The sequence below is a fragment of the Halichoerus grypus genome, chromosome 15, assembly GCF_964656455.1.
Source record: "Halichoerus grypus chromosome 15, mHalGry1.hap1.1, whole genome shotgun sequence".
Lineage (NCBI taxonomy): Eukaryota > Metazoa > Chordata > Mammalia > Carnivora > Phocidae > Halichoerus > Halichoerus grypus.
Genome location: NC_135726.1, coordinates 42,778,429 through 42,804,341, shown reverse-complemented (window position 1 = coordinate 42,804,341; position 25,913 = coordinate 42,778,429). Strand labels below are relative to the sequence as shown.

Here is a 25,913-nt window from a genome sequence, read left to right as displayed (position 1 = left end):
AAGCATTCACCGCCAAACCGTGAGATCACAGGACCAGGGAGGCTGCAGAAATCTTGGGGAAGGGGGCACTTGGCTCAGAGGCGCTGCTGTAGCCTGTCCTGGGACTGCTGAACCTCTCTGGATTCCTGCCAAGTTGGGTCAATCCATCCCCTCATCATAAACCCACTGTGAATTGAGTCTCCTCTAACTTGTAGGCAAAAGCGCTCAGAAACCCACCATTTTGGAGCCCATAGCTTTCTGTGTATGCCTCATTGTGGTATTCATCATTCTGTAATTTCTGCTGTTCTTAGACACTTTTCCACCTCTGAGTTTTTGCATTTGCTGTTTCCTCTGCCTAGAATGCCCTTCCCCCAGATCCTCATTCACCCAGGCTTTCCTTGCCTTCAAGTTCTCAGCTCAAATGCCACCTTCTCCAACAAGCCCTCCCTGCCCACCCACCGTGGATTAGTCCTTGGGGTCTATTTCTTTCACATCACCCTGTTCTGGTTTCTCTGTTTCACTCATCACGGTCGATGATTTGCTTGTTGGTTTCTTGTCTGTTCTTCTCCACAGAGGTGTCGGCTCCAGTGAGGACATCTAGGTCTCTCACCCACTGCTGGATCCCCAGCACCAGCACCCAGCATTGACCCTCTATCTGATGCTGACATCGGTACCTTCAGGGAGAGCTTCCGGTAGCCTTCTCCTACATCCCAGATAGCCACAGTCCTGTCGAACCCTCCAGACACGAGAAAAGAGGCTACAACACAAAATGATAGAGAGTTTCAGGGGATGGGGGGTCTTCTTTCCCTGCCAACTGCTTCCTCCTTCAGCAAGGTCAAAGCGGGCTGAGGTTACACTTGTGAGGTGCTACCATGGTTCACTCCAAGGACACTCAAACCCCTTCCTGGGGTGGCTCCATGACCCCCAGCCAGTTACAGTCCATTCTCATTATTCATGGCAGTTATGTTTTGTAAAGCCATCACAGACCCTGAATTAGTCAATGGTGAACAATTTCTCCTAGGGGATATATAGGGTTAGGTTCCTAGGAGCCTCTCTGGTCGTAACACTTCATTAACCGATCAATACATAACCTTGTTTTAGGTCTGTTTCTGTTGAAACACACTTTAGTTGATACATAGTGTTTATTCATTAACATTAAATTCATGGCCATCAGTGCTAGAGCTCATGCCTGAACCAAGCTTATCCAACACCCGTGTTTTCCCTGTAAGGCGAGTCACCGCCTTCTCGCACTGAGGAACACTGGACAGCAAGCACTTCAGCCCTGTGCCTGGGGGCCCTTTAAACAGCAAAATCACCAACCAAAACCACAACATGCAAAAATAACTGGGCACTAAAGGGACTGCGAAATGGACACTTTCCAATAAGAGAGCTGAAACAAGAAGGCAGAGGGTCGCCTTGTTCAAATGCAGCTGGGAGTGTGTGCATAGGCTAACTCACAGTCTTCACTGCCCTGCGCATGTCCACACCCCGTGCCTCATCACAAAAATGCCACAAGTATTGATTTTAGGGTTATGAATAAATTTTACCCAACAAATGTGGAATGTGTGAATAGTGATGATTGACTGTAGGCAACTCTGAACCCCAAAAATACAAGGACAGAAACCAGTGGGATGCCTCATAATGGGCTTTAACTCACAGAGACTGCTTGTGAAGAGGAAGAGTTGCTCGAAAACACCCTAGCATTTCGCAAGCCAGGCTCTGATTGCTTCTGTACTAGCTGGGGGCCCCTGAACTACACACAGAGCGAACCCCACTTCCCACGAGAATGGAGAGTAAAGCCATTGGCTCCTGGGTGTCAGGAGGCGTCACTTCCCTCACTGAGGCTAGTGGCCTGAGGCCGCTTCCTGTCATCACCCCTGCTGGCATCCGTGACCCTTCATTTGTCAACAACACCCCAATTTCCCATGGGGAAACACCCCATACAATACTCTCATTCCTTCTGGTTGGAGGATACTGACTCCGACCTCTAGCTCAGGGGTGTGGGTGAGTCACTCAAACCTAGCCAATCAGAGCCTTTCATCCCCTGCTAAAGTGTTGGTTCAGAGATGGGGGTGTGTCCTAAGCTGAGCCAATGAAAGACTTTCCTGGGACTTGCGCTGGTACCATCTAAAAGAAGGGTCTCTCTTTCTCTAGGACTGGCTCCCCGAAAGCACAGTCTGAGTGTCTGGACCCAGCCACACCCGAAGTGAGATCAGCTCTTGGACTTCCCCATTACAGGGGTTAATATATATCTTTGGCTGCTAAGCCACATTAAGCTGAGTCTCTGCTACTTGCAAACTTCTGCCTATGAATGTCCCTCTTGGCTTTTGTGTTCTCATAGAAAATAAATCCACCCTCACCACTGGCATCATGAGAAATTGCCTCTCTATACTACGGCAAGTCCGTGGGAATAGAACACAAGGAGATCTGCCCCAGCACTCCCATAGGTGTGAAGTCTTTCTATATGTTAATTACTCACTGTCTCTGGAAAAGTGGCAGGAGCTCACAGAACCTTCATGGCCCTTCATCAGAGTCACACAGGCTCCACAGTTCCGAAACTCCCCTGTATGGACGTTCCATATTTTTAAGGTTTTATCCCAAGAGCTTGTACACAGGAAATGGCCACTGAAGGTAAAACAGCAGTTTGAGATTGCACTGGAATGCGCCCTGAAACACAGATGGAAGGGTGTGCACATTAGCATTTCATGCTTGGAGGATCTGAGGACACAGCTAAGATGAGGGGCCCTGGAGCTGATCCCCTGTGACTTAATGGACATCAGTCCTCTGATCACTGCCTACCATGGTCCAGATCTTTTTTTTTTTTCCCCAAATTTTTATTTAAATTCTAGTTAGTTAACATATAGTGTAATATTGGTTTCAGGAGTAGAGTCTAGTGATTCATCACTTACATACAACACCCAGTGCTCAACACAACAAGTGCCCTCCTTAATGCCCATCACCCATTTAGCCCATCCCCCACCCACCTTCCTCCATCAACCTTCAGTTTGTTAAGAGTCTCTTATGGTTTGTTTCCCTCTTTCTCTCTCTTTTTCCCCTCTTCCCCTATGTTCATCTGTTTTGCTTCCTAAATTCCACATATGAGTGAAATCATATGGTATTTGTCTTTCTCTGACTGACTTATTTCACTTAGCATAATACACTCTAGCTCTAGCCATGTCATTGCAAATGGCAAGATTTTGTTCTTTTTGATGGCTGCATAAGATTCCATTGTATATATATTACCATGATCCAGATCTTAATTGCTCTGACTATGCCACACTATTCCAGGATTTCTCAACCATGGCAATGTGGGCATTCTGTGCTATCCACAATTCTTTGGGTAGGGGGTTGTCCCATACATTGTAAGATGTTGGACAGCATCCCTGAGCTCTACCCACTAGATGCCAGTAGCCCTACATCCAGCTGTGACAATTAAAAATGTCTCCAGACATTGGCAAATTGTCCACTGGGGGACAAAATTGCCCCTGGTTGAGAACGCCTGCACTATTTAGAGCTACCTGAGACTTGAGGAAAAAGAGCATCAGAAAATCTGTTAGTGGTGGTCAATAGAATAACTGCCCTTCAGGTCTCGTACTGGATCACACTTACAAAGTGGGTTTCTCCTGCTCACCCTCCACCTCCTTTCTCTCTGAGATGTGGAGGCCCCTCGTTCCCCACCCCTCTCTTACCACCTCCTCCCACTTCCCCTCCCAACTACTCCCTCTCTCTTCATCTGTCTTCAGTATCATTAAAGCATATTTGAATGCTGTGTATTTAATTAAGTTTTGAGTTCTCCATTCTCAATTTTCGTATGTCTTTTTTTAAAAAAAGAAAAAAATCTGTCAGAATTGTGCTGTTTTTGTTTTCTTAGTGATCCTCAAAGTATTTTCCCCATGAACCTCACCTTCTGTTATAAACAGTTTTCAAGAGAAACCTATAAACATAGATGAGCATCTCTGAGTAGGCTGGATCATAAAAGCAGTCATTTTATTTGAAGGAAAGCTTGGACAAAACTGTTTTTTCTAGAGCTCAGGCCAGAGTTTTGCACTCTGTTTCAGTTCTTCGTAATGCACAGACTGAGTAAGAGCAAAGGAGAAGAAATGTCAACTTCCCAGGGGTATCCAGGGTAAAACTTTCCAAATCCCTGTGGCCGTTAGGCTAAGAGCCATCCCAGCATATACTGGAGATGGATAAAAAGCCTTCCTCAGAATCCAAACACTGTTGTTGGGATTTAAACCAGGGCTATCTCTATTTTCCAGGATGGGGCTCTCATTTCAAATAAATTCCACTTCTCATAAAAGATGGTTGTACTTAACAAAAGTTTGGGGAAAGTGCTTATGTTGCCCTTGCTTCTGGACAGGATAGAATCGATGCACTTCTCCTGATTTCTCCTGCTAAGTACAGCTCACAATCCTGGGCATTTATAAAGCAAAGAGGAGACTAGGAAAGATGGAGACAAGAATGCAGACCAGCATGACATCTTGGGACCCAAGAATGGTGTGCTGTGCGTCCCTGGGGTTTTATTTTTCTTCATATCTCCTGTACTGAATACTGGAAAAGCCTATAACCCAAGAAACAATGGGGACCATAAAAAAGGCCCTCAAGAAAAGCCTGTTCTTTCTAGCCCAATGGATAGCCTAACAAGATGGAAAACTTGTAGACACGACCCAACTTATTCCAGCCAAATGTCTCAGGAAAACCTGCATCCCATCCCCACCCTTGTCAGCAAGGGCCAAGAGGGGAGCCTAGACTGCCATGCTTGCCAGGCTCTACTGAGGTGGGCTGCTAGAACAAGATTTTAAGACTGAGAGTTTTCTAATATAATTAATACACACAACGTCCACAACACAAAGGGAAATCACTCATCATACTAAGAGCCAGGAATATCTCATTGTGAATGAGAAGGTAATCAACAGATGCCCAACACTGAGATGACACAGACAGAATTATCTGACAAGGATTTTTAAGCAGCCACCATAAAAATGCTTCTATGGACAATTATAATCATGCTTGAAGCAAATGAAAAGATAGAAAGCCTCTGCCAAGAAATCGAAGATGTGAAACTTTAGAACTGAAAAATAGGATATCCAAAATTAAAAATTCAATGAAAAGGACAGAGAAAAGAATCAGTGAATATTGAGACAGACAATATAAATTAAACAGTCCAAAAAATAGGCTGGAAGAAAAAAACAGCCTGAGAGACCTGTGGGACTATAACAAAAGATCTAAAATTTGTGTCATCACAGTCCCAGAGGGAAAAGAGGTAGCACTGAAAAAGTAATCAAAGCGATTATATCTGAAATTTTACCAAATTTGACAAAAGACATAAACCTACAGATTCAAAAAGCTAAATGAAACTAAAGTAGGATAAACCCAAAGAAATCTACCCCCGACACATCATAATTAAACTTCAAATGCAACACCTGATCTCTACGTCATGAGTTCAAGCCCATGCTGGGGTTAGAGATTACTTAGAAAAAATGAAATTAAATAAATACATAATTAAACTTCTGAAAACTTAAGACAAAGAAAAAAGTCTTGAAAGCAGCAGGAGAGAAATGGCCCTTTCCCTACAGGGGAAAAACAATTTGAATGGCAGTGGATTCTTCATCAGAAACCATGAAGATGAGAAGAAAATGACAGGACAGATTTTCAAATAATGAAAGAAAAAAAACAGTCAACGCCGATTTTTATATCTGGCAAAAATATCCTTAAGGAAGGAAGGGGAGGGGCACCTGGGTGGCTGAGTCAGTGAAGCATCCAACTCTTGATTTCGGCTCAGGTCATAATGTCTGTGTTGTGAGATCGAGCCCTGCTTGGGGCTCACACTGGGCATGGAGCCTGCTTGAGATTTTTCCCTCTCCTCTCCCTCTGCCCCTCCCCCCTCCTCTCTCTCCCCCTCTCCCTCTGCTCCTCACTGCCACACTTTCTCTCTCTAAAATAAATATATCTCTTAAAAAATGGTTAAAATGAAAATTCTGCATTATATATAGATTTACCGCAATTTAAAAAGTAATGTGATATCCCCCGAACCACGGAACTATTCACTTGAAATGGGTGCATTCTCTGATGTGTGAATTATACCTCAATAAGGCTGTCAAGAGAGAATGAAAGACAGACAGGAAAGAGGGAAAGGGGAAAGTGAATGACCTCGAGACAGGTAAGAGCTATTTTTCACTAGATATTCTTTTGTTCCTTTTTAATTTTGTACTGTGTTGCATGTTTTACATTTTCAAAAAGTAATTTACATATTTTGGAAATAAAAACATGCAAGGCCCCTTGTTCAAAAACTAAGAATTTAAGGACGTTGACAGCAGAGTATGAAATCAAGCGTGGGGCGCTCTGTGTGGGGGACCCTGTGTGACTTCAGAGGCTGCATACCCTGAAGCCATCCCTGTCACGTGGCACTGAGAATCTTTGCCTTTATCTTTTCTTGCTAAAAGCTATATTTCAAAAAAAAAAAAATCATACATTTAGGTTGATCAAAAATACCAATAAACATTTTGCTTATTTCTCTTTCCACCCCCATGGGGAAAACAGAACACAGTGGACTGTGACACCCACAGCAGGAGCTGCGGCCCCTCCACTGCCCGCACCCCTCCCTGCCCTAGGGAAGTGGCCCACAGCACCCCCGACCCTGAGAGTCCCTCTCGGTAAGAGAGCATGTGCTGAGCACGCACCGTGTGGCCCGTCCTGAGGACCGGCGTGTGCCGTCTTGCTCAGACCTCGCCTCTGCTCAGTTTGCAGGTGAGGAATCTAAGGCCCAAGGTCACACAGGATACGAACCTGCACACTCTTAACTCCGGGCCAGATCCCCAAGGGACAGCCTGTCCCGGGCCAGCAGGGCTCGTCACTGAGCGCAGCAGGCAGGGTGACGGGGCATATACACTTCTGGGATCCTGACTCCAGGGCCTGCTGGAGAGGCCTGCTCCCCCCAACCCAGTGGGGGCCACCTGCCAGGGAACCCTTGCCCGCCCTGGACGATCAGATCTTCCCCTTTTACAGGAGACATTGGAAATTCACATTTGGGAGGGAGATGGGGGAGCTCTGCAAAATGTTTTCCAGGGTTGGCTCACATGAAAACAAATGCACCTGAGCCCTGTCCCTGCCCACTAGCCACAGCTAGTGGTGTTCCCCCCACCTGGCTCCCTCCTTCCCTTTCTCCATCTCCAGCCTCCTCCGAGCACCCGTGACCAAGCTAGAGATGCCCCATGTGGACACCCGATCGCAAGCCGATGGTGTGCAGGCCGAATCCAGGAGGGCATGAACGGGGACCTGGGCCCACCTCCCTGCTGCAGGAGGGGGCCCCTCCTCACTTGGTGATGGTGAGCAGCGTGGCCTGGGATGTAATATCCCAAATCTTGATGCTTTTGTCCAGCGAGACAGAAGCCACCTTCTGGCTGTCGGGGTCAAAGCAGCACGCTGTGAGGGACCGGTTGTGGTGGTCTGAGGCACAGGGAAAGCAACTCATTACCTGGCATTCCATGGGCCCCCCCCAGGCAGCGACCATGTTACGGAAACACAATACCAGTTTCACAAGGGACTCTACACTCGCACAAACATTTCCTGGGTGCCGACCATGTGCCAGGCTTAGAACAAGAGGCACGGCCGAATGGCTCCCTGTCCCCACAGAGCTCCCAGTCTGATGGGGAGACGCCCTTGTGCAAGCAACAGCCCATAGCACGTCGGGGGCCAAGAGAGGGGTGTGCGGTAGGTCACGGCTCCTGGCCCAGCCCTGAGAGGTTGAGGAGGGACCTTAAAAGTTAGCAGGGGAACCAGAATAGGAAGAGGGCTCCCAGCAGAAGGAGTAGCAGATGCAAAGGCCTGAAGGTGGGACAGAGCGTGGAGAAGCATGGTGTGCAGCTAGAAGCTGGAGGCTGAGGACAGGTAGAGGATGAGGGGACACAGAAAAGGGAGGTACGGCCGGGGGGCAGCGCCCATGTCCCAGGTCCGTGCTCAGAAACAGAAACACAAGGTACACGTGGGAAGCAGGCATGGAGTGTGCGAACACACACACGCACGTGCACACTCACTGAGGTCAGGAAGGCCACCCAGCAACGTATTGTTAATAATAGACACCCCAGCGAAGAAGACAGGACACATAGAGCAGCCTTTCACTTTTTAACTTTACGTACTTACCACATTTTTTACGATGATTACATGTTTTTTTAATGTTTTATTTTGAGATAACCGTCAAGTCGCATGCAGTTGTAAGGAGTAAGACAGAGAGATCCTGTATGCCTGTCACCCAGTTTCCCCCAAAAGAAACAGCTTTTATACAACAGTATAATTGTTATACCGTGTCACAACCAGGAAATTGACATCTGATGCTTATTATCTTTACAGATAAAAACGTTATGAAGGCCGAGCCTCCACTCGATAAAAGTTTGGGCTTTACCTGTCCACGTGACGCTGGACCAGAACACTGTTTCATTTATGACAAGCACGGGGCTAATCCTGTGATTAGCCTTCACCGATGAGAAGCGGGCAAGGTCTTAGCCGCTGGTGTTTTATCAGTGAGTGTCCTGTGGCTAATGATGTGGCTCATTATAGCCTCACCAGATAAGGCCATCGAAAGTCACTGTCGGTCAAGTGACAAGTGGCTGTTACCATGGCAGACAGAACAGAGCAGGGAGCCCCTGCAAACTCACTTTTGACGTGCGACACGGTGGTGGCATTTTCTGCGTCTGTTATACAGATTGCACGGTCCACATCCAAGGCCGAGACCACGTATTTGCCATCAGGAGAAACCTTACAGGAGGCTATGAAGGTTTCGTGATTGATCTTCCACTGAATAGGGCAACAATCAAAAGGTGGTTTTCTCTCTAGCCCCGTGGTCCAGTAGAACTTTCTGTGATGACAGAAATGTTCCATCTATGCACCATCCGATACATTAATTAGTCTCTGGGCCACATGGGGCCATTGAGTATTTGCAATGGCTAGTGCAAATAAGGAACTGAATTTTAAATTGGGGTTGGTTTAATTAATTAATTAATTAATATAATTAATGAATCTGTGTGCAGGACAGATGGACAAGGATAGGTAGAGCATCTAGTGGAACTGGTCACAAGGTTCTCGTAATGGCCAACTTTCCTCCTACTCAGTTGGGTAAATGAGTGTTTATTAGGTGTCTGCACTGGGCCTCACACCATGGACAAGACACCCCAGCCCAGCCCCTCAGGCCACCCACACTCTCCCGGGAGAGACGGGCACCACACCTCAAGAAGGGGACAATGAGCACTCAACATTCTAGGAAAGGACGGTCTCTCTGTACCTTACAAATTATGGTATTGCCACTATGACAGTTTTAAAATACACCCACAAATTCTTCACCAGTCCTCCTTCCAAAAGGTAGAGCCTAATTCCCCACCCCTTGAGCATGGGCTGGACTTGGTGACTCACTTCTAACGAATAGAATATGGCAGAAGTGACAGTGTGTGACCAGGTCATAAAAGAAACCATGGCTTCCTCCTTGCTCTCTCTTGGATCACTTACTCTGGGGGAGCAAATTGCCACCTCCTGAGGACACTCAAGCAGCCCTATGGCAGAGAGCAACTGAGGGCTCCTGACCAAAGCCATCTGAGTGCGCCATCTTGGAAGGGGAGTCTTCAGCCCCAGTTGAACCTTCAGATGACTGTACCCCAGGGGACATCTGAATGGTGACCTCGTAAGAAACCTGAACCAGAACCACCCAGCTAAGCTGCTCCTAGATTTCTGTCAGAAAGTGGTAGATAATAAGTGTTTGTTGTTTCAAACTGTTAAGTTTCGGGCTAATATGCCCAACAGTGGTGGATAACTAATTCCGCTCTCTAGTTGGCAAGTGGCGTGGATCACTGGGGCAACAAAAATAAATCAAAGCACTAAAAAGATGTTTAAAGAAGAAAAAGAAAAGCATCTCAAATAGAAAAACTGGCTGGAGACAAGAGCAGGAAATGTATAAGAGAAGAAACAAACATTTGGAATAAATGCTCAAAGTCAGGAGCAATCAATGCTAATCTCATTTTTCCACCAACCAAAGTGGGCTAAAATTTTTTAAAAATCATGCTATCTGGCCGGTGAGATAGTGAGCACCGTTCCAGTGCATCGGAGAGGAGTTGGCGTGGATGTCCGGATGATAATTTTTAAAAGGCCATGTTTCTATACCAAATTAGCAATAAAATCCAGTTCTACTTATAGCGATAAAATCCAGCTCTATTTCCTTAAAAATATTGCATCATGTGTATAAAAATTTACACACAAAGTTTCCTCATCATAGCATCACTTATGATAGAGAAAAGTAAAAACAGCCCTAATGTCCTACCGGGGAATAGTGCAATACAGCCTGACTTATCCATCCCATGGAATCCATGCGTCCATGAGAAAGGATGACGTCGATGTGTACTTACCCACTATTTATTTTTGAGTGAAAAAAAAAAAAAAAAGTCAAGATCCAGAAAGTATGCACAGAATGATGCTACATTGTTAACAGAACATACTCACCTGTGTTCATCTGGAAATATGTGCAGACATAGGAAAAGAGATGCCAACATATTAACTACAATCTCTGGGGTGTTTATGGTGACTATGAATTGATCTTTGCACTAAGAAGAAAAGAGGAGCAAAGGGGAGGCGATGAGGAGCTCCCTGGGGAGCCCCCCTTGGCAGGGCCGGGGCTGCCGGAGCATGGGACAGAGGGGGAGGGAGTCTCAGGCTGGTTTGGATGGATGGATGGTGGCCCCTCCAAGCTTGGGAGAAGACCGTCCCCAGAACACTCATGCTTTCACCACGTGGTCTTTGTCCCATGGCCTCAGCTCTACTTCCTACCCCATCAAATCCCAACACCCCCACAGGGGAGAGTCTCTTTGCCTGTGCATTTCCCTCAGCCTGGAATGCCATGCCCCTTTCTCCCCCAATCCCCCTGCTTGTGTATCCAAACCCTTCCCATCCTTCCAGCAAAAGCCCCCCTCTGCCTGCCTCAAGAAGTTTCCTTCCCTGAAGCATCCCCCTCCAGCACCTGGTGTCCCTGAGAAAATTCTCCTTTTCTGAAAGACTGGTTTCCCTTCCCACCCCAGGCCCCGCCTGAGGCCCCCCTCTCCCCGCCCCCACCAAGCCCAGTCACGAGCCTGTGTTGCCATGCACTGGGCTGGCCACACTCACCAGCAGCTTGCCTGTCTCAAGGTCCCAAGCCCTCACCGCTTTGTCATAGGACGCTGTGATAATTCTGCCAAGAAAATGACCCAGACCGTTATGGCTATGGGTTCTATGAAAAAAAAAAAAAACATAGAAAATTCTTCATAGAAAATGTCTATAACTTAGTACCAAGACTGCAAAGTAATCCCCGAATCTTCCTCAAGATGCTCCCTGAGCCCCCTCCATGAGCCTCCCTGGAAACGGATGGGACTCACACCAGGCACCACTGCGTGCTCTTCCTGAGTCCCTCAGCCACCCAGATACGTTCTTCCACCTTCAGGGCATTAAAGGGACTGTTTCTTCTCTTCTGCGAATGAGTCTTCTTCTGAGGGTCTACCTACCACTCATGCGGACCAACCCTTTCCTTCTCTGCTCACGCGGCTGTCTTTTTACAGGAACACGTTGACAGCTCACTTTGTTCTGAAATGTTTTCTTGTACATTTAGTAAAATAATATAAATGTACCTTTGTCCGTACTAATATACATGTACCTCTCTCCTCTGCATGTTTCTGTGGCAATCTGTGTCCCCCATGGAGGATAAATTCCCATGCGAGTTTTTACGAGCTTTGTAGCTGCTGCTCGGGGCACAAGCAAATCTGTTTTAAAGCAAAGCCTCTTGGGATGCCTGGGTGGCTCAGTCAGTTAAATGTCTGCCTTCGGCTCGGGTCATGGTCCCAGGGTCCTGGGATCGAGCCCCACATCAGGCTCCCTGCTCAGTGGGAAGCCTGCTTCTCCCTCTCCCACTCCCCCTGCTTGTGTTCGCTCTCTCGCTGTCTCTCTCTCTCTGTCAAATAAAAAAATAAAATCTTAAAAAAAAGAAAAGAAAAGAAAGTTGTCCTTGGGACACCAAATAAATAAATAAAACCTTAAAAAAAAAAAAAAAAAAAAAAAAGCAAAGCCCCTTGTGTTTTAAAGGCCTATCTCATGTCCTGGGCCTCCGTTTCCCCCTGTGAGATGCCACCTGGGCCTCAGTCGCTGTGGCCGCTTGCAGCTTCAGCAGGGCCACGGGTGTGACCACGGAAAAGCATCTCCGTGAAGGAAAGGCAGACTGGCTTTGTCTGAGCCACCATATGTGGGGTCTTGTCAGCGCTTTACATTTTCCAAGAGTTGCCACATCCCCTTGACTCTCCCAGCAAAACGTGGGAACTGTGGGGACAGAGGCGGGAGAAGAGAAGCGTCCCTGGCGTGCTGCTCGCTGGCCTGCCCCCTCACTCCTCCCACCCAGCTCCGGACGAGGGAAAGGTCACCTTCTGCTGTCAGCCGTCACGCTGCACTCTGAAACAGGAGCTTTGGGCCTCTGCTCAAAATCCCGAATGACTGAGCCATCCACAGCATCCTCAAATCAACAGGAGAGAGAGGGGGAGAGCGAGGTCACCCAGCCGCGGGCGAAAGTCGCGCGCTGAGCTCGTCCACAGCAGCAAAGTGTGACGACCCCTGGTCCCACGCCGCCCCTCGCCCCGCTGCCTCTCCCCAGAGCAGCGAGGGCACCCTGCCCCCCACGGCGTCCCTGGAGAACGCCCCCTCCCCTGCACAGGCGCCCCCAGGGGGACAGGGTCGCGGACAATTTCCTCCATCTCTACCGGCCAAAGGGGCTTGGCAGAATCTCACAAGACCTTTCAAAAACTTGTTGAAAGAGTTCACGCCCTTTGACCCAGCAGTGCGACTCCGAGGGGTCCCTCCTAACAGTCAGGGCCACCCTTGCCCACCCAAGTCCAAGGCTTGTGCGGAGAAAGGTCCATCAGGTGTTAGAGGGGATGGCGGGCACACTGGCATGGGTCACCTCAGGGGAGCGGCTAAAACAGACCCCAGCAGGCCAAACGTGAGGCGCCAGCCCCTGTTAGCACGCGGGTGGCTGATGACTGAAGACGACAATGAGATCGAAGCCCAGCAATAGCTGGAGACCATGAAGAGATGAAAACAGGGTGCCAAAGAGAAAAGTGCCCATTGTGGCAGAGGTGAAATATTCTCAGTTAGAAATGTGCCCAGAGCTTTTCAGGATAAGCTGCGGTGGAAAGTCCCCTTGAAAAACAGGTTACTGGTAAGACAGTGAATTCCGAGAAAGGGCTTGGGTTGCTGGGTGAAAATGCAGAGCACGGGGGCTTCTGGCCTGCCCGGGGCAGGCCTGGGACAGTACTTCCGGATGCGCAGAGCCCATTTTGTATTAAGAGCCCAAGTCGAGGGGCACCTGGGTGGCTCAGTCGGTTAAGCGTCTGCCTTCGGCTCAGGTCATGATCCCAGGGTCCTGGGATCGAGCCCCACATTGGGCTCCCTGCTCAGCGGGAAGCCTGCTTCTCCCTCGGCCTGCCGCTTCCCCTGCTTGCGCTCGCTCTCACTCTCTCTCTCTGACAAATAACTAAAATCTTAAAAAAAAAAGAAAGGAAGAAAGAAAGAGCCCAAGTTGTGTTGGGGGGCAAAGAACCCTCTGTCAGGGGTCCCCAAGACTACCCCCAGGCTCGGTGATTCTCCAGGACCCCACAGGACCCTGCACATAGTCAGACTCACAGCTAAGATTTATTACAGCAAAGGACACAAAGCAAAATGAGCAAAGGGGAAGGAACCTGGGGTGGAGTCCAGAGGAGACGAGGCACAAGCTTCCAAGAGTCTCTCCAGTGGGTCACAAGGACATGCCTAATCCTCCAGCAACCAGTTGTGATAACACGTGTGATGTGTCATCTATCGGGGAGATGTGCCTGAGCCTTGGGGCCCAGGGTTTTTGGGGGGATTCCCTAGCACACACCAAAATCCAGACTCCCAGAAGGAAAGCAGGTGCTCAGCATGAACCACATGGCTTACGCCAACAGTCTGGGTACACTGAGCCCTCCTTATCACTTAGCGGATTGCAGGACACCATGGGCCAGTCCAGCTCCCAGATGCCCGCCAAGGCCAGCCTCCACGGCAGTCTCACACCTGCTATATGAACCCTTTTCTACACAGACCCAGGCCCTCAACCCCCACTCCGTTAGGACTTGAAACAGTGGGGTCGTGTTGGGGGAGCCCAGCAGGCCCTAATCAGAGGCAGGAAGAGACAGCGGGAATCCAAGGAGGAACTCACCAGGACAGAACACATCCAAGCTGCAAGCCTGGATTCACAAGTCTACTGGCTGGGAGAAAAGAACGGGTCCCCTGCCTGCGATCCAGCCTCCCTGGCTGGGGCGTGGCTCTAGCACAAACATGGAACTAAGAAAACGATCACTGTGGGGCCTGGGACTGCGGTCTGTGCAGCCCACCCCCGGGCAGGCTAAGGTCAGCCCTGGAATGGACCCGCAGCAGGGGGTCCATGTGCAGCTTCAGCACTCAATAGTGACACCTGCTGGCCAGGTAGAGGAACAGCACCCTAGACAGAGAACCCTTTTGGAACAGGTGCACTGCTTGTGAAGAGAATCCTTCCACAAGAAGCAGATGGCAAACAAGCCAGATTTTGTTAGTGAAATCCAAAGGCAGTGGAAATGTCTCTGTTTGTACTGACTGTTTCTTGAAATAAATAAGCGAAAGACAGCTTCCTTTTCACCTGGCATTTGGAGGCAGGAACCCCTCTGTGGACTCAGATAACTGACTCAGATAATTCAAGGCGGGGGTACTGGTCATACTTTAAGTGAAGGGGAGGAAAAGAGGGCCTCCACTAAATAGTTGGGAAAATAGGGAAATGTGACAATACCCACAGCCCAAGTTTATCACGGTTATATAAACAGTGTTTCTTTATGGTCTCAATTTAGTAAACATGGGTATACGTGTGCGAACAAGAAAAAAATAAACTTATATCCCAACATATTTTTTTTAAAGAGACACAACGAGAGAGGGAACACAAGCAGGGGGGAGTGGGAGAGGGAGAAGCAGGCTTCCTGCTGAGCAGGGAGCCCAATGCGGGGCTCCATCCCGGGACTCTGGGATCATGACCTGAGTCGAAGGCAGATGCTTAACGACTGAGCCACCCAGGCGCCCATCCAAAATTTTCACAGCAGTTAACTCCAGGGTTGTGAAGTGATGGCTCTTGTTTCTTCTCTGTGCTGTGAGGAAAACCACCAAAGTTGCTATTTCTTAATGACTGGAAAGAGGCATGCCAATATATTAGAGGGATATTGGGTACAGGATTAAGAATGATTTTTCCCCAGGGTCCCTGGGCGGCTCAGTCGGTTAAGCATCTGACCCTTGGTTTCGGCTTAGGTCATGATCTCACAGTTGTGAGATCGAGCCCCACTTCGGGCTCTGCACCCTGCACAGAGTATGCTTGAGATTCTCTCTCTCCTTCTGCCCCTCCATCTCCCCTCTCTCTCTCAATCTCTCAAAAAAAAAAAAAATGATTTTTCCCCAACTTCTTCATATATGTATGGACTTTGCAAATTATTCACAATGGTCCACAGTGAGGGTAAAGGGAGCTTCCAAAAGATTAAATCAGATGCTTGGGTTCTGGGTGGGGCCCAAGAGGAGGGATAGGAGATGCAAGGTGACAGGAGTGGGGAGAGGAGGAAGAAGCAAGGGGACATTTTGGCCAAGATACCATGACAGGAGAAGTCAGTGTGCCGGGCAATGGCTGAGTCATCTACCCAGGGAGCGCTCAGGAATGGCAGCTACACCGGGGCAGGGAGAGCCAGGGGAGAAGCCAGCCAAAGGGCAAAGGTGGGGGAAAGAGAACCAGGAGGAGGGAAGAGGACTTCTTGGAGGAGGTGTCAATGGGGCCAGCCAAGGCAGACAACTGGTGACTCTGGAGAGGGCTGGGGGATGGGGAGTGGCGTGGGAGGGACCTGGAGAAATTGACAGAAGCAGGCAAGGCCATGAGCGAGGCTGGTATCAGGACACTTGGACAGGTGGAAGTGACTGCATCCTGGAAACAGTGGTGTGGACTAGGCAGCCAGACCACTGTGGAGAACCAGGGACATTTCAGTGGATGGTCTCTAATCTTGGGACAAGATAAAACAGGTGGATTTCCCCTTTTAGAGACAAGAGCCTTTGGCCCAAACAGACAGAAACCCCTGTGAGTCCCTCCACTGGTTCAAAAGGTGAGAAGAATGTGGGGAGGATCTGAGCTGCCCAAGCAGGATGCACACTTGGAAAGCTGCCCCCCCCCCTCCTCCTCCTCATTCCCTGGGTGATGACAACCCATAGAGCCCCCTCGCCCCTGGCTCCTCAGTCTCCCCAGAGGGCTGAGAAAGGGTTTAAGGCTCTCAGAAGAACCAGAAGTTTTCCCAGCAGGAGCTCATGAGCCACAGCAGAGGTGGGGAACGGATGGCTGTTGGGCATCCAGGCAGGCCCCAGGATAGCCCCAGTATGCAGCTGGACCTGGAGAGTTTCAGGGAGGCCCAGGAGGTCATGTGACCACCCAGGGTCACACAGCTGAACCACTTGGACCATCCCCAAACCCTCCTGCCTAGTCTGCCAGGCCTTGGTACCCACTGATGACACAGAAGATGACCTTGTGGTCATCTGGGGGGTGAGGAGCTATCCTTCACCTGATTACCCAAACCGGAACCCAGGAACCAGCCCAGATTCCTTTCTATCCCCTCCTGCCCCTGAAGCCAGAGGAGACGGCAAAACTCAGAATGGACTGTTGTCCCCCATGGGCCCAGCCCCAGCCACACAGTCATCTGTGGCCTGGCCCCTGATGGCCATTGACATCCCCCATCCCCGCTCCCTCATCACCTGCTCCTGACTGACCAGCAATGCCCCCAAATAGGCCTTCCAGCATCTGCTGGCTATGCCCAGAGGCTTTGGAAGAGTTCTCAGTGGCCACGTCTCTGCAACCGCATCTGACCATCACACACCCCTGTTCCTTGTGCCCCTGCTTCCTGCACCTTGGGGCACTGAGCCATGCTCAAGCCTGCCCCTCCAAACCACCTCTCATGGACAGGTCCCAGGCCTGGCCACTTTCCTATCCTCTGTGACCACCTAGGCCTGGTCATACCATCTCTGTGGATGGAAGTGAAGTTTCCAAATGAGAATGAGACCCAAAGAGAGGCCACAGCTCAGAGATCCCAGGTAAGCCCTAGGTACAGCGGGAACTGTCCAACAGTAGGTGGGGGGTTCCGCCAGTTGTCCCCATCCCGTGCTCCTATGTTTTCCAAATCAACAGGCCACCAGCAGCCACACTAAACTCATCTCTCTCCAGGGGCTTGACGCTAGGGTTGAACCGTCACTTGGCTTCTCCTTCTTGCATTTCGCTCAGAAAGTTCTCTCCAAGTCTTTGGGATCCTTGAGCATCTGGGAACTCTCCATAAGATATGGCACAAGCTTATATCCCCTACTGGGACGTTCTCATCTCACCTACACCTACCCACAGCTTTAGAGTGCAGTCATAAGAGCTACTGAGGAGCTTCGTGTCATCCACACAGAAGTTACAGGAGCTCACAAGGTCCTCATGTCCCCTCAGAACTTTAAACGGGATCTGAAAAAAAAAAGAGAGATTGAATGAGTTCAACAGCTTACAAAATACAAGATTAATATCAAAAAATCAATTGTGCTTCCATACACTTGCAATGAACAAACTGGAAAAAAAGACTAAAAAAAAAATTCCATTAAAGGCATCAAAATAGGAACACATTTAACAAAAAAAAAAGTGTAAAACTTATACTCTGAAAATTACAGAACATTGTTGGAAGAAATTTTAGAAGACCCAAAGACATGGGAAAGCAGCCCATATTCATGGATTAGCTATTACCTTACTATTGTTAAGATGAAAATACATTCCAAGATGATCTACAGATTCAGCAGTATCCCCTCAAGATCCTAGCTGACTTCCTTTCCAAAATTGACAAGCTGATCCTAAAACTTACATGGATGCTCAAGGAAAGCAAAATAGCCAAAACAATCCTGAAAAAGAACAAAGGTGGAGTACTCACAATTCCCAATTTCAAAATTTACCACACACAAAAAGTGACCATAGTCAAGACACTGTAGTTACTGGCCGAACAACAGACATAGAGATTGATGGAACAGAATTGAGAATCCAGAAATAAGCCCTCATATTTTAGGTCCCTTGCTTCCTTAACAAGGGTGCCGAGTAATTAAAACTGGAGAGATTAGTCTTTTCAACAGATCGTGCTGAGACAAATAAAATCCACCTGCAAAAGAATGAAGGCGGACCATTGCTTCACGCCACCTACCAAGGTTAACTCAAGATGGATCAAAGATCTCAATGTGAGAACTAAAACCACAAGGCTCTTAGAAGAACACATGGTTGTAAGTCTTCGGGAACTTGAGTTAGGCAGTTCCGACACCACATGCACAGGCGGCGGCAACAGCAACAGTGTGGACCTGGGCATTATCAAAATTAAAAACTTGCTCTTCAGAGGGCGCCATCAGGAGGGTGAAAAAACAACCCACACAATGGACGAAAACTTTTGGAAATCGTATATCAGATGAGAGATTTTTATCTAGAACACATAAAGAATGCTCAAAACTCAACAATAGAAAAAGGAACAACCCAATTTTAAAATGGGCAAAACATCTGAATAGGCATTTCTCCAAAGAAGACATGTCAGTGAGCTCTAAGCACATGGAAATGTGCTCAACATTATTAGCAATTATGAAAATATAAATCACACATGAATTGAGGGGCGCCTGGGTGTCTCAGTCAGTTAAGCATCTGACTTTGGCTCAGGTCATGATCTTGGAGTCCTGAGATCAATCCCCATGTCAGGCTTTGTGCTTAGCGGGGAGTCTGCTTCTCCCTCTCCTTCTGCCCCTCCCCCCACTCTTGCGCTAGCTCTCTCTCAAATAAATAAAATATTTTTTTTTTAAAAAGACCATATTGTGATACCACCTCATACCCACTAGGATGTCTATAATCAAAAAGTAAGATAATAACAAGTGCTGGCAAGAATGTGGAAGACTCAGAAGTCTCATACATGGCTGGTGGGAATGTAAAATGGTGTGGCCCCTTTGGGATATAGTTCAGTATTTCCTCAAAAATTAAAACATATACAAATACACGATCCAGCAACTTCACTCCTCGGTATATACCTAACAGAAATGAAAACATATGGCCACACAAAAATTAGAGCATGGGTGCTCATAGCAGTATTATTCAGAATAATCAAACAAACGGAAACAATACGAATATCCATCCACTGGTGAATGAACAGATAAAATGAGGCATATTCACATGATGAAACATGACTAGGCCATACGACAGGAATGAAGGACTTCTCATTTCTGGGCTGAAATCAACAACTCTTCCCAGATTCATAAGACAAGTGAGGTCACAGAGCAGACTGCTGCCCCCAAAACTGGAGAGACAGGCAAATACAAAGAATCCTAAATTATAGAGCAGAAATCCAAGAGCAGTGACCTCCACGGGAACCAGGCCCAGGATTGGGAAACCTGACCTGTAACTGACAAGTTGCTGGAGGTGCAGTGTGGATAATTTTGAGTGTTAAAAATTCCAGGGGGACCCAGCCATGAGGGGCCCTCACATTCATGTTAGCATTACCTCCAGTAGCAGACCTGGTCCTCACAGTGAAGATCAGAGAAAAATCCCCTCGTGCTTCTGGCTGGGAGAGGGGTGGGAAAGAATCACTTTGAAATATTCCACAGCAGCATTGTGTTCTACCTAACAAGCTTGGCTGTCAGGAGAAACTATTTAGCCAGAGCATAACCCTGATGGGATTTTATCAGAGCCTAACTGACCTGGGGGAAAGGAAATACCCAACCCTAGCCAGCTCTGGCCTTCCACATGGGAGGAGGGAAACACCCAGATGGCCACTCTAGCCTTCCAATCCCACCTAACCTCAGAGTGGGGGGCAGAGGGTGCAGACTTTAAAAGCACCTGTGAAGTTCACCACTCTGACGCAGAGGCCCACTAAAAGACTGAGACCTAGTCATAGGACTATAGACCTTCTCCACCCCCTACACGTTAGCATCACATTACTACAGCTTATTTACAGCTGTTCCTTTTACCCAGTACGTCATGTCTGGCTATCAAGAAAAAAAAAAAAAAGTACAATCCTAAGAGGCAGAAAACGTAGCTTGAAGAGAGAGCGCAAACCCAACAACAAAACCAGACCCAGATATGGCAAGGATGTTGGAATTATCAGACCAGGAACTTAAAACACCGGTGGTTAATATGCTAAGGGCTCTAATGAATGTAGTAGACAGTATGCAATGTAAGCAGAGATGGAAATTCAAAGAAAGAACCAAAAAGAAATGCTACAGATCAAAAACACTGTAACAGATAAAGAGTATCTTTGATGTGTTCATTATTAGACTAGACATGGCTAAGGAAAGAATCTCTGAGCTTGAGGATATATCAATAGAAACCTCCAAAACTGAAAAGCAAACATGAAAAAAAAAAAAAAGACTTAAAGAAATGGAATAGAATTTGCCAGAACTGTGGGAGAACTACAATCGTGTAATATATGCATAATGAAAACACCAGAAGGAGACGAGAAATATTTGAAACAATAATGATTGAGAAGTCCCCCCAAATTAATTTCAAATGCCAAACCACAGATCTAGGAAGCTCAGAGAACACCAAACAGGATAAAAAAAAAAAAAGGTATATAATTTTAAAGATCCAGAAAATCAAAGATAAAAGGACATTCTTGAAAGAAGCTAGAGGAAAATAATGCCTTACCTATAAAGGAGCAAAGATAAGAGTCACACCCACCTTCTCAGAAACCATGTAAATAAGAAGAGACTATAGTGAAATATTTAAAGTATTAGGAGGGAAAAAACCCACCAACCTAGAAATTTTTATCCTGCAAAATTATCCTTCAAAAGTGAAGGACAGGGGCACCTGGGTTGCTCAGTCATTAAACATCTGCCTTCGGCTCATTCCAGGGTCCTGGGATCAAGCCCCACATTGGGCTCCCTGCTCCCCAGGAGGCCTGCTTCTCCTTCTCCCACTCCCCCTGCTTATGTTCCCTCTCTCTCTCTGTGTCTCTCTTTGTCAAATAAATAAATAAAATCTTTTTTTAAAAAAAGTGAAGGACAAATATTTTCTCAGACAAACAAAAATTGAGGAAACTTTGTTACCAATAGATCTGCCTTGCAAGAAATGTTAAAAGTTCTTTAGAGAGGAGGAAACTTATATAGGTCAGAAACTCAGATCTATACAAAGCAAGGAGAGCACCAAAGAAGGAATAAGTGAAGGTAAAATAAAAACTTTGTTCTTATTCTTAATTGATCTAGCAGACAATAGTTTGTTCAAAATAATAATAGCAACAATGTAAAAAATAGCAACAATGTATTATATATAATATGTTACATATAATATATATTCTTATAATAGCAACAATATATTATATATTATATAATTAACATGATTATGTATATATTATATTATGTGTGTATATTATGTTAGCATTACCTCCAGTTAATTGGAATTATCATGTTAATTATATTATATACACACACACACACACACACAAATGAATGACACCAATGATACAATGGACATGAGGGAGGAATTAGAAATATTTTATTTTAAGTTACTGACACTACCCTTGAAGTAGTATAATGTTGTTTGAAAGTGGACTTGAATTAACTGTAAATGTATATTGCAAATTCTTGGGCAACCACTAAGAAAAGAAAAAAAAAGTGTATCTGATATGCTAAGAAAGGAGAGAAAATGGAATCACATGGAATGTTCAGTTAAAGCCACAAAAGGTAGAAGAGCGGAAGACAAAAATAGGAATAAAAAACAAGGGCAACAAATAGGAAACAGTAACAAATATGGTGGATATTCATCCAACTACATCGATAATCACTTTGAATGGTCTAAATGCACCAATTAAAAGAAAAATTGTCAGAGTAGATGAGAAAACAGGACCCAATGATACGTTGTCTACAAGAAACCCACTTTAGATATAAAGACACATACAGATTAAAAGTAGGGGTGCCTGGGTGGCTCAGTCGGTTAAGTGTCTGACTCTTGATTTCAGCTCAGGTCATGATCTCAGGGCTGTGAGATCAAGCCCCATGTTGGGCTTCATGCTGGGTATGGAGACTGCTTAAGATTCTCTCTCTCCCTCTGTTCCTATTCCCCTCCCTCTCTCTCTCTTAAAAAAAAAAAAGTAAATGGATGGGAAAAATAGACCATACTAACACTAATGAAAAGAAAGCAAGACTAGCTATATTAATTTCAGATTAAGTAGACGTCACAGTGAGAAAAGTTATCAGAGGTAAAAGGGGGCATTGCATAATGAAAAGGGGTCAATTCTCCAAGAAGATATAATAATCCTTAACATATATGTGCCTAACATCAGAACATCAACTATGTAAGGCAAAAGCTATTAAAATTGCAAAGAGAGGGGCACCTGGGTGGCTCAGTCATTAAGCGTCTGCCTTCGGCTCAGGTCATGATCCCAGGGTCCTGGGATCGAGCCCCGCATCGGGCTCCCTGCTCCACGGGAAGCCTGCTTCTCCCTCTCCCACTCCCCCTGCTTGTGTTCCCTCTCTCGCTGTGTCTCTCTCTGTCAAATAAATAAATAAAATCTTTAAAATAAAATAAAATAAAATAAAATAAAATAAAATTGCAAAGAGAAATAGATGAGTCCACTATCATGGTTGGAGACTTCCCTCTATGAGAAAGGACCAGATCCAGCGGGCAGAAAATTAACAAGGACATAGCGGAACTCAACACCCCATCAGTCAACTGAATGTACAGACTACTTCATCCAACAACAGCAGAATAAACATTCTTCTCAAATTCATATGAAACATTTACCAAGATAGACCACATTCTAGGCCATAAAACACACCTTAACAACAACAACAAAAAAACAGAAATCATATAATGTCCACTCTCAGAACACAAGGGAATTAAATTAGAAATCAATAACAGAAAGATGATTGGAAAATATCAAAACACATGGAGAGTAAATAACACATGTCTTTTTTTTTTTTAAGTAGGCTCCATGTCCAGCATGGAGCGCAATGCAGGGCTTGAACTAACTACCCTGAGATCAAGATCTGAGCTGAGACCAAGAATCAGACACTTAACTGACTGAGCCACCCCTAAACAACACACTTCTAAATAACACAGGGGTCAAAGAAGAAATCTCAAGAGAAGTTTTTAAATATTTTGAACCTAACAAAATTAAAATATGACATCAAAATTTGTGGGATGCAGTGAAAGAAGTGCTTAGAGAGATATTTACAACATTGAATGTGTATATAAAAAAGAAGAAGAATTTAAAATCAATCATCTAAACCTCCACTTTAGGAAAATAGAAAAAGAAGAGCAAATTAAATCCAAAGTATACAGAAGAAAAGAAACAATGAGAATTAGAGCATAAGCCAATGAAATTGAAAACAGGAAATTGACAGTGAAAATCAATGAACCCAAAAACTGTTCTTTTAAAGATCAATAAAGGGATGTCTGAGTGGCTCAGTTGGTTAAGCATCTGCCTTCAGCTCAGGTCATGATCTCAAGGTCCTGGGATCGGGCCTTGGGTCGGGCTCCCTGCTCAGCGGGAAGTTTGCCTCTCCCTCTCCTTCTGCCCCTCCCCACCACTCATGCTCTCTCTCTCAAATAAATAAATAAATTCTTTTTAAAAATCAGTAAAATTGATAAGCCTCTAGCCAGGCTAAGAAAAAAAAAGAGATAACATAAAACTAATATCAGAAATGAAAGATTCTAGGGCACCTGGGTGGCTCAGTTGGTTGAGAGACTGCCTTCGGCTCACGTCATGATCCTGGAGTCCCGGGATCGAGTCCCACATCGGGCTCCCTGCTCAGCAGGGAGTCTGCTTCTCCCTCTGACCCTCCCCCGTCTCATGCTCTCTCTATCTCATTCTCTCAAATAAATAAATAAAATCTTTAAAAAAAAAAATTATAAAAGAAATGAAAGATTCTATGGACATTAAAAAGATAGTCAAGGAATATTATGAATAATTCTATTTCCACAAATTTAATCACCTGAAATGAAATGGACTAATTTCAAATTTGAAATGAAATGGACTAATTCCTTGAAAGACACAATTTGGCAAAAGTCACAAAGAAAAAATAGACACTCTGGATAGGTGTTTATGAAGAAATTGATATAGTAACTAATTACCTTCCAAAACAGAAAGCTCCAGACCCAGGTGTGTTCGCTGGTGAATTCTACCAAACCTTTAAGGAAAAAATTATACCAATTCTCTACAATCTCTTTTAGAGGATAGAAGCAGAGGGACTACTCCTAACTCATTCTGTGAGGCTAGCATTACCCTCATACCAAAACCAGGTAATGACATTTATAAGAAAAGAAAACCAGAGACCAATATCTCTCATGAACATAGATGTAAAAATCCTCAACAAATATCAGCAAATTAAATCCGACAATGTATAGAAAGAATTATACATCATCACCAAGCGGGATTTATCCCAGGTATGCAAGGCTACTTCATTACTTAAAAATCAATTATTGATTTTGAGTAATGAATTAATGTTGATGATGAATTAATGTAATTCATCACATCAGAAGCTAAAAAAGAAAAATCACACGACTATATCAATAGGTGCAGAAAAAGCATTTGACAAAATCCAATAGCCATTTATGATAACTCTCAGCAAATTAGAAATAGAGGGGAACTTCTCAGCTTGCCAAAGACTATCTACAAAAAACCTACAGTTAACATCATACTTAATGATGAGAAGCTCAGTTTTTCCACTAAGATCAGGTACAGGCAAAGACTTTCCCTCTCACCACTCTTTTTCAACATTGTACTGGAACTTCCAGCTCATGCAATAAGACAAGAAAAGGATATAAGAGGTATAAGATTGGGAAGGAAGAAACCAACCTGTCTTAATGCACAGATGACATTAGCACCTATGTAGAAAATCCAAAGGAATCAACAAAAACTCCTGGAACTAATAGCAGTTTTGGCAAGATACAAAATATGTATAAGAGCTATATGAGGAAAACTACAAAACTCTGATGAACAAAATCAAAGAATTAAATAAATGGAGATATATTCCATGTTCATGGATAAGAAGACTCAATATTGTCAAGATGTCAGTTCTTCCCAACTTGATCTATGGATTCAATGCAATCCCAATGAAAATCCCAGCAAGTTATTTTGCGGATATCAACAAAGTGATTATAAAGTTTGCATGGAGAGGCAAAAGATCCAGGAAAAGAACAAAATACTGACACCACACAACTTCAAGACTTACTATAAAGATATAGTGATCAAGACAGTGTAGTATTAGTGAAAGAATAGAGAAATAGATCAGTGGAACAGAATAGAAAGTCCAGAAATAGATCCACATAAATAAAATCAACTGCTCTTTGATAAAGGAGCAAAGTCAATACAATGGAGAAATGACAGTCTTTCAACAAATGGTGCTGGAACAATTGAATATCCACATGCAAAAAACTAAATCTAAACATCCACCTTACATCCTTCACAAAAACTCAAAATGGATCACAGACCTAAATGTAAAATGCAAATTTAAAAAAACTCCTAGATAATAATCTAGAAGATCTAGGTGATCTTGGGTGGGGCAATGACTCTTTAGATACAATGCCAAAAGCACAATCCATGGAAGTAATAATTGATGAGCTGGACTTCATAAAAATTTAAAACTTCTGCTCTTTGAAAGACAATGTCAAGAGAATGAGAGATAAACCACAGACTGGGAGAAAACATTTGCAAGAGACACATATGATAAAGGATTATCATCCAAAATTGTCAAAGCTTATCACTTCTCGGCCTTTTGGCTAAGATCAAGTGCAAAATTGTCAAAGTTTAATAAGAAAATAAACAACCCAATTTAAAAAATGAGCCAAGACCTTAACAGACACCTCACCAAAAAAGATATATGGGTGGCAAATAAGCATGTGAAAA

The 25,913-nt window shown here is 45.4% G+C and overlaps 1 protein-coding gene across 1 annotated transcript in view; it reads right to left on the bottom strand.

The window, feature by feature from the left end:
* The window catches only part of WDR88 (WD repeat domain 88), a 45,594-nt gene that overhangs the window by 13,866 nt on the left and 5,815 nt on the right, over positions 1-25,913 (bottom strand). The window contains exons 2-8 of the mRNA XM_036118372.2: positions 17,414-17,524; positions 12,396-12,484; positions 11,116-11,179; positions 8,631-8,769; positions 7,296-7,425; positions 2,459-2,646; positions 654-736 (exon numbers count right to left, since the gene is read on the bottom strand). Of these exons, the coding sequence (XP_035974265.2) occupies positions 654-736; positions 2,459-2,646; positions 7,296-7,425; positions 8,631-8,769; positions 11,116-11,179; positions 12,396-12,484; positions 17,414-17,524 (804 nt within the window). The remainder of the gene's footprint in view (positions 1-653; positions 737-2,458; positions 2,647-7,295; positions 7,426-8,630; positions 8,770-11,115; positions 11,180-12,395; positions 12,485-17,413; positions 17,525-25,913) is intronic.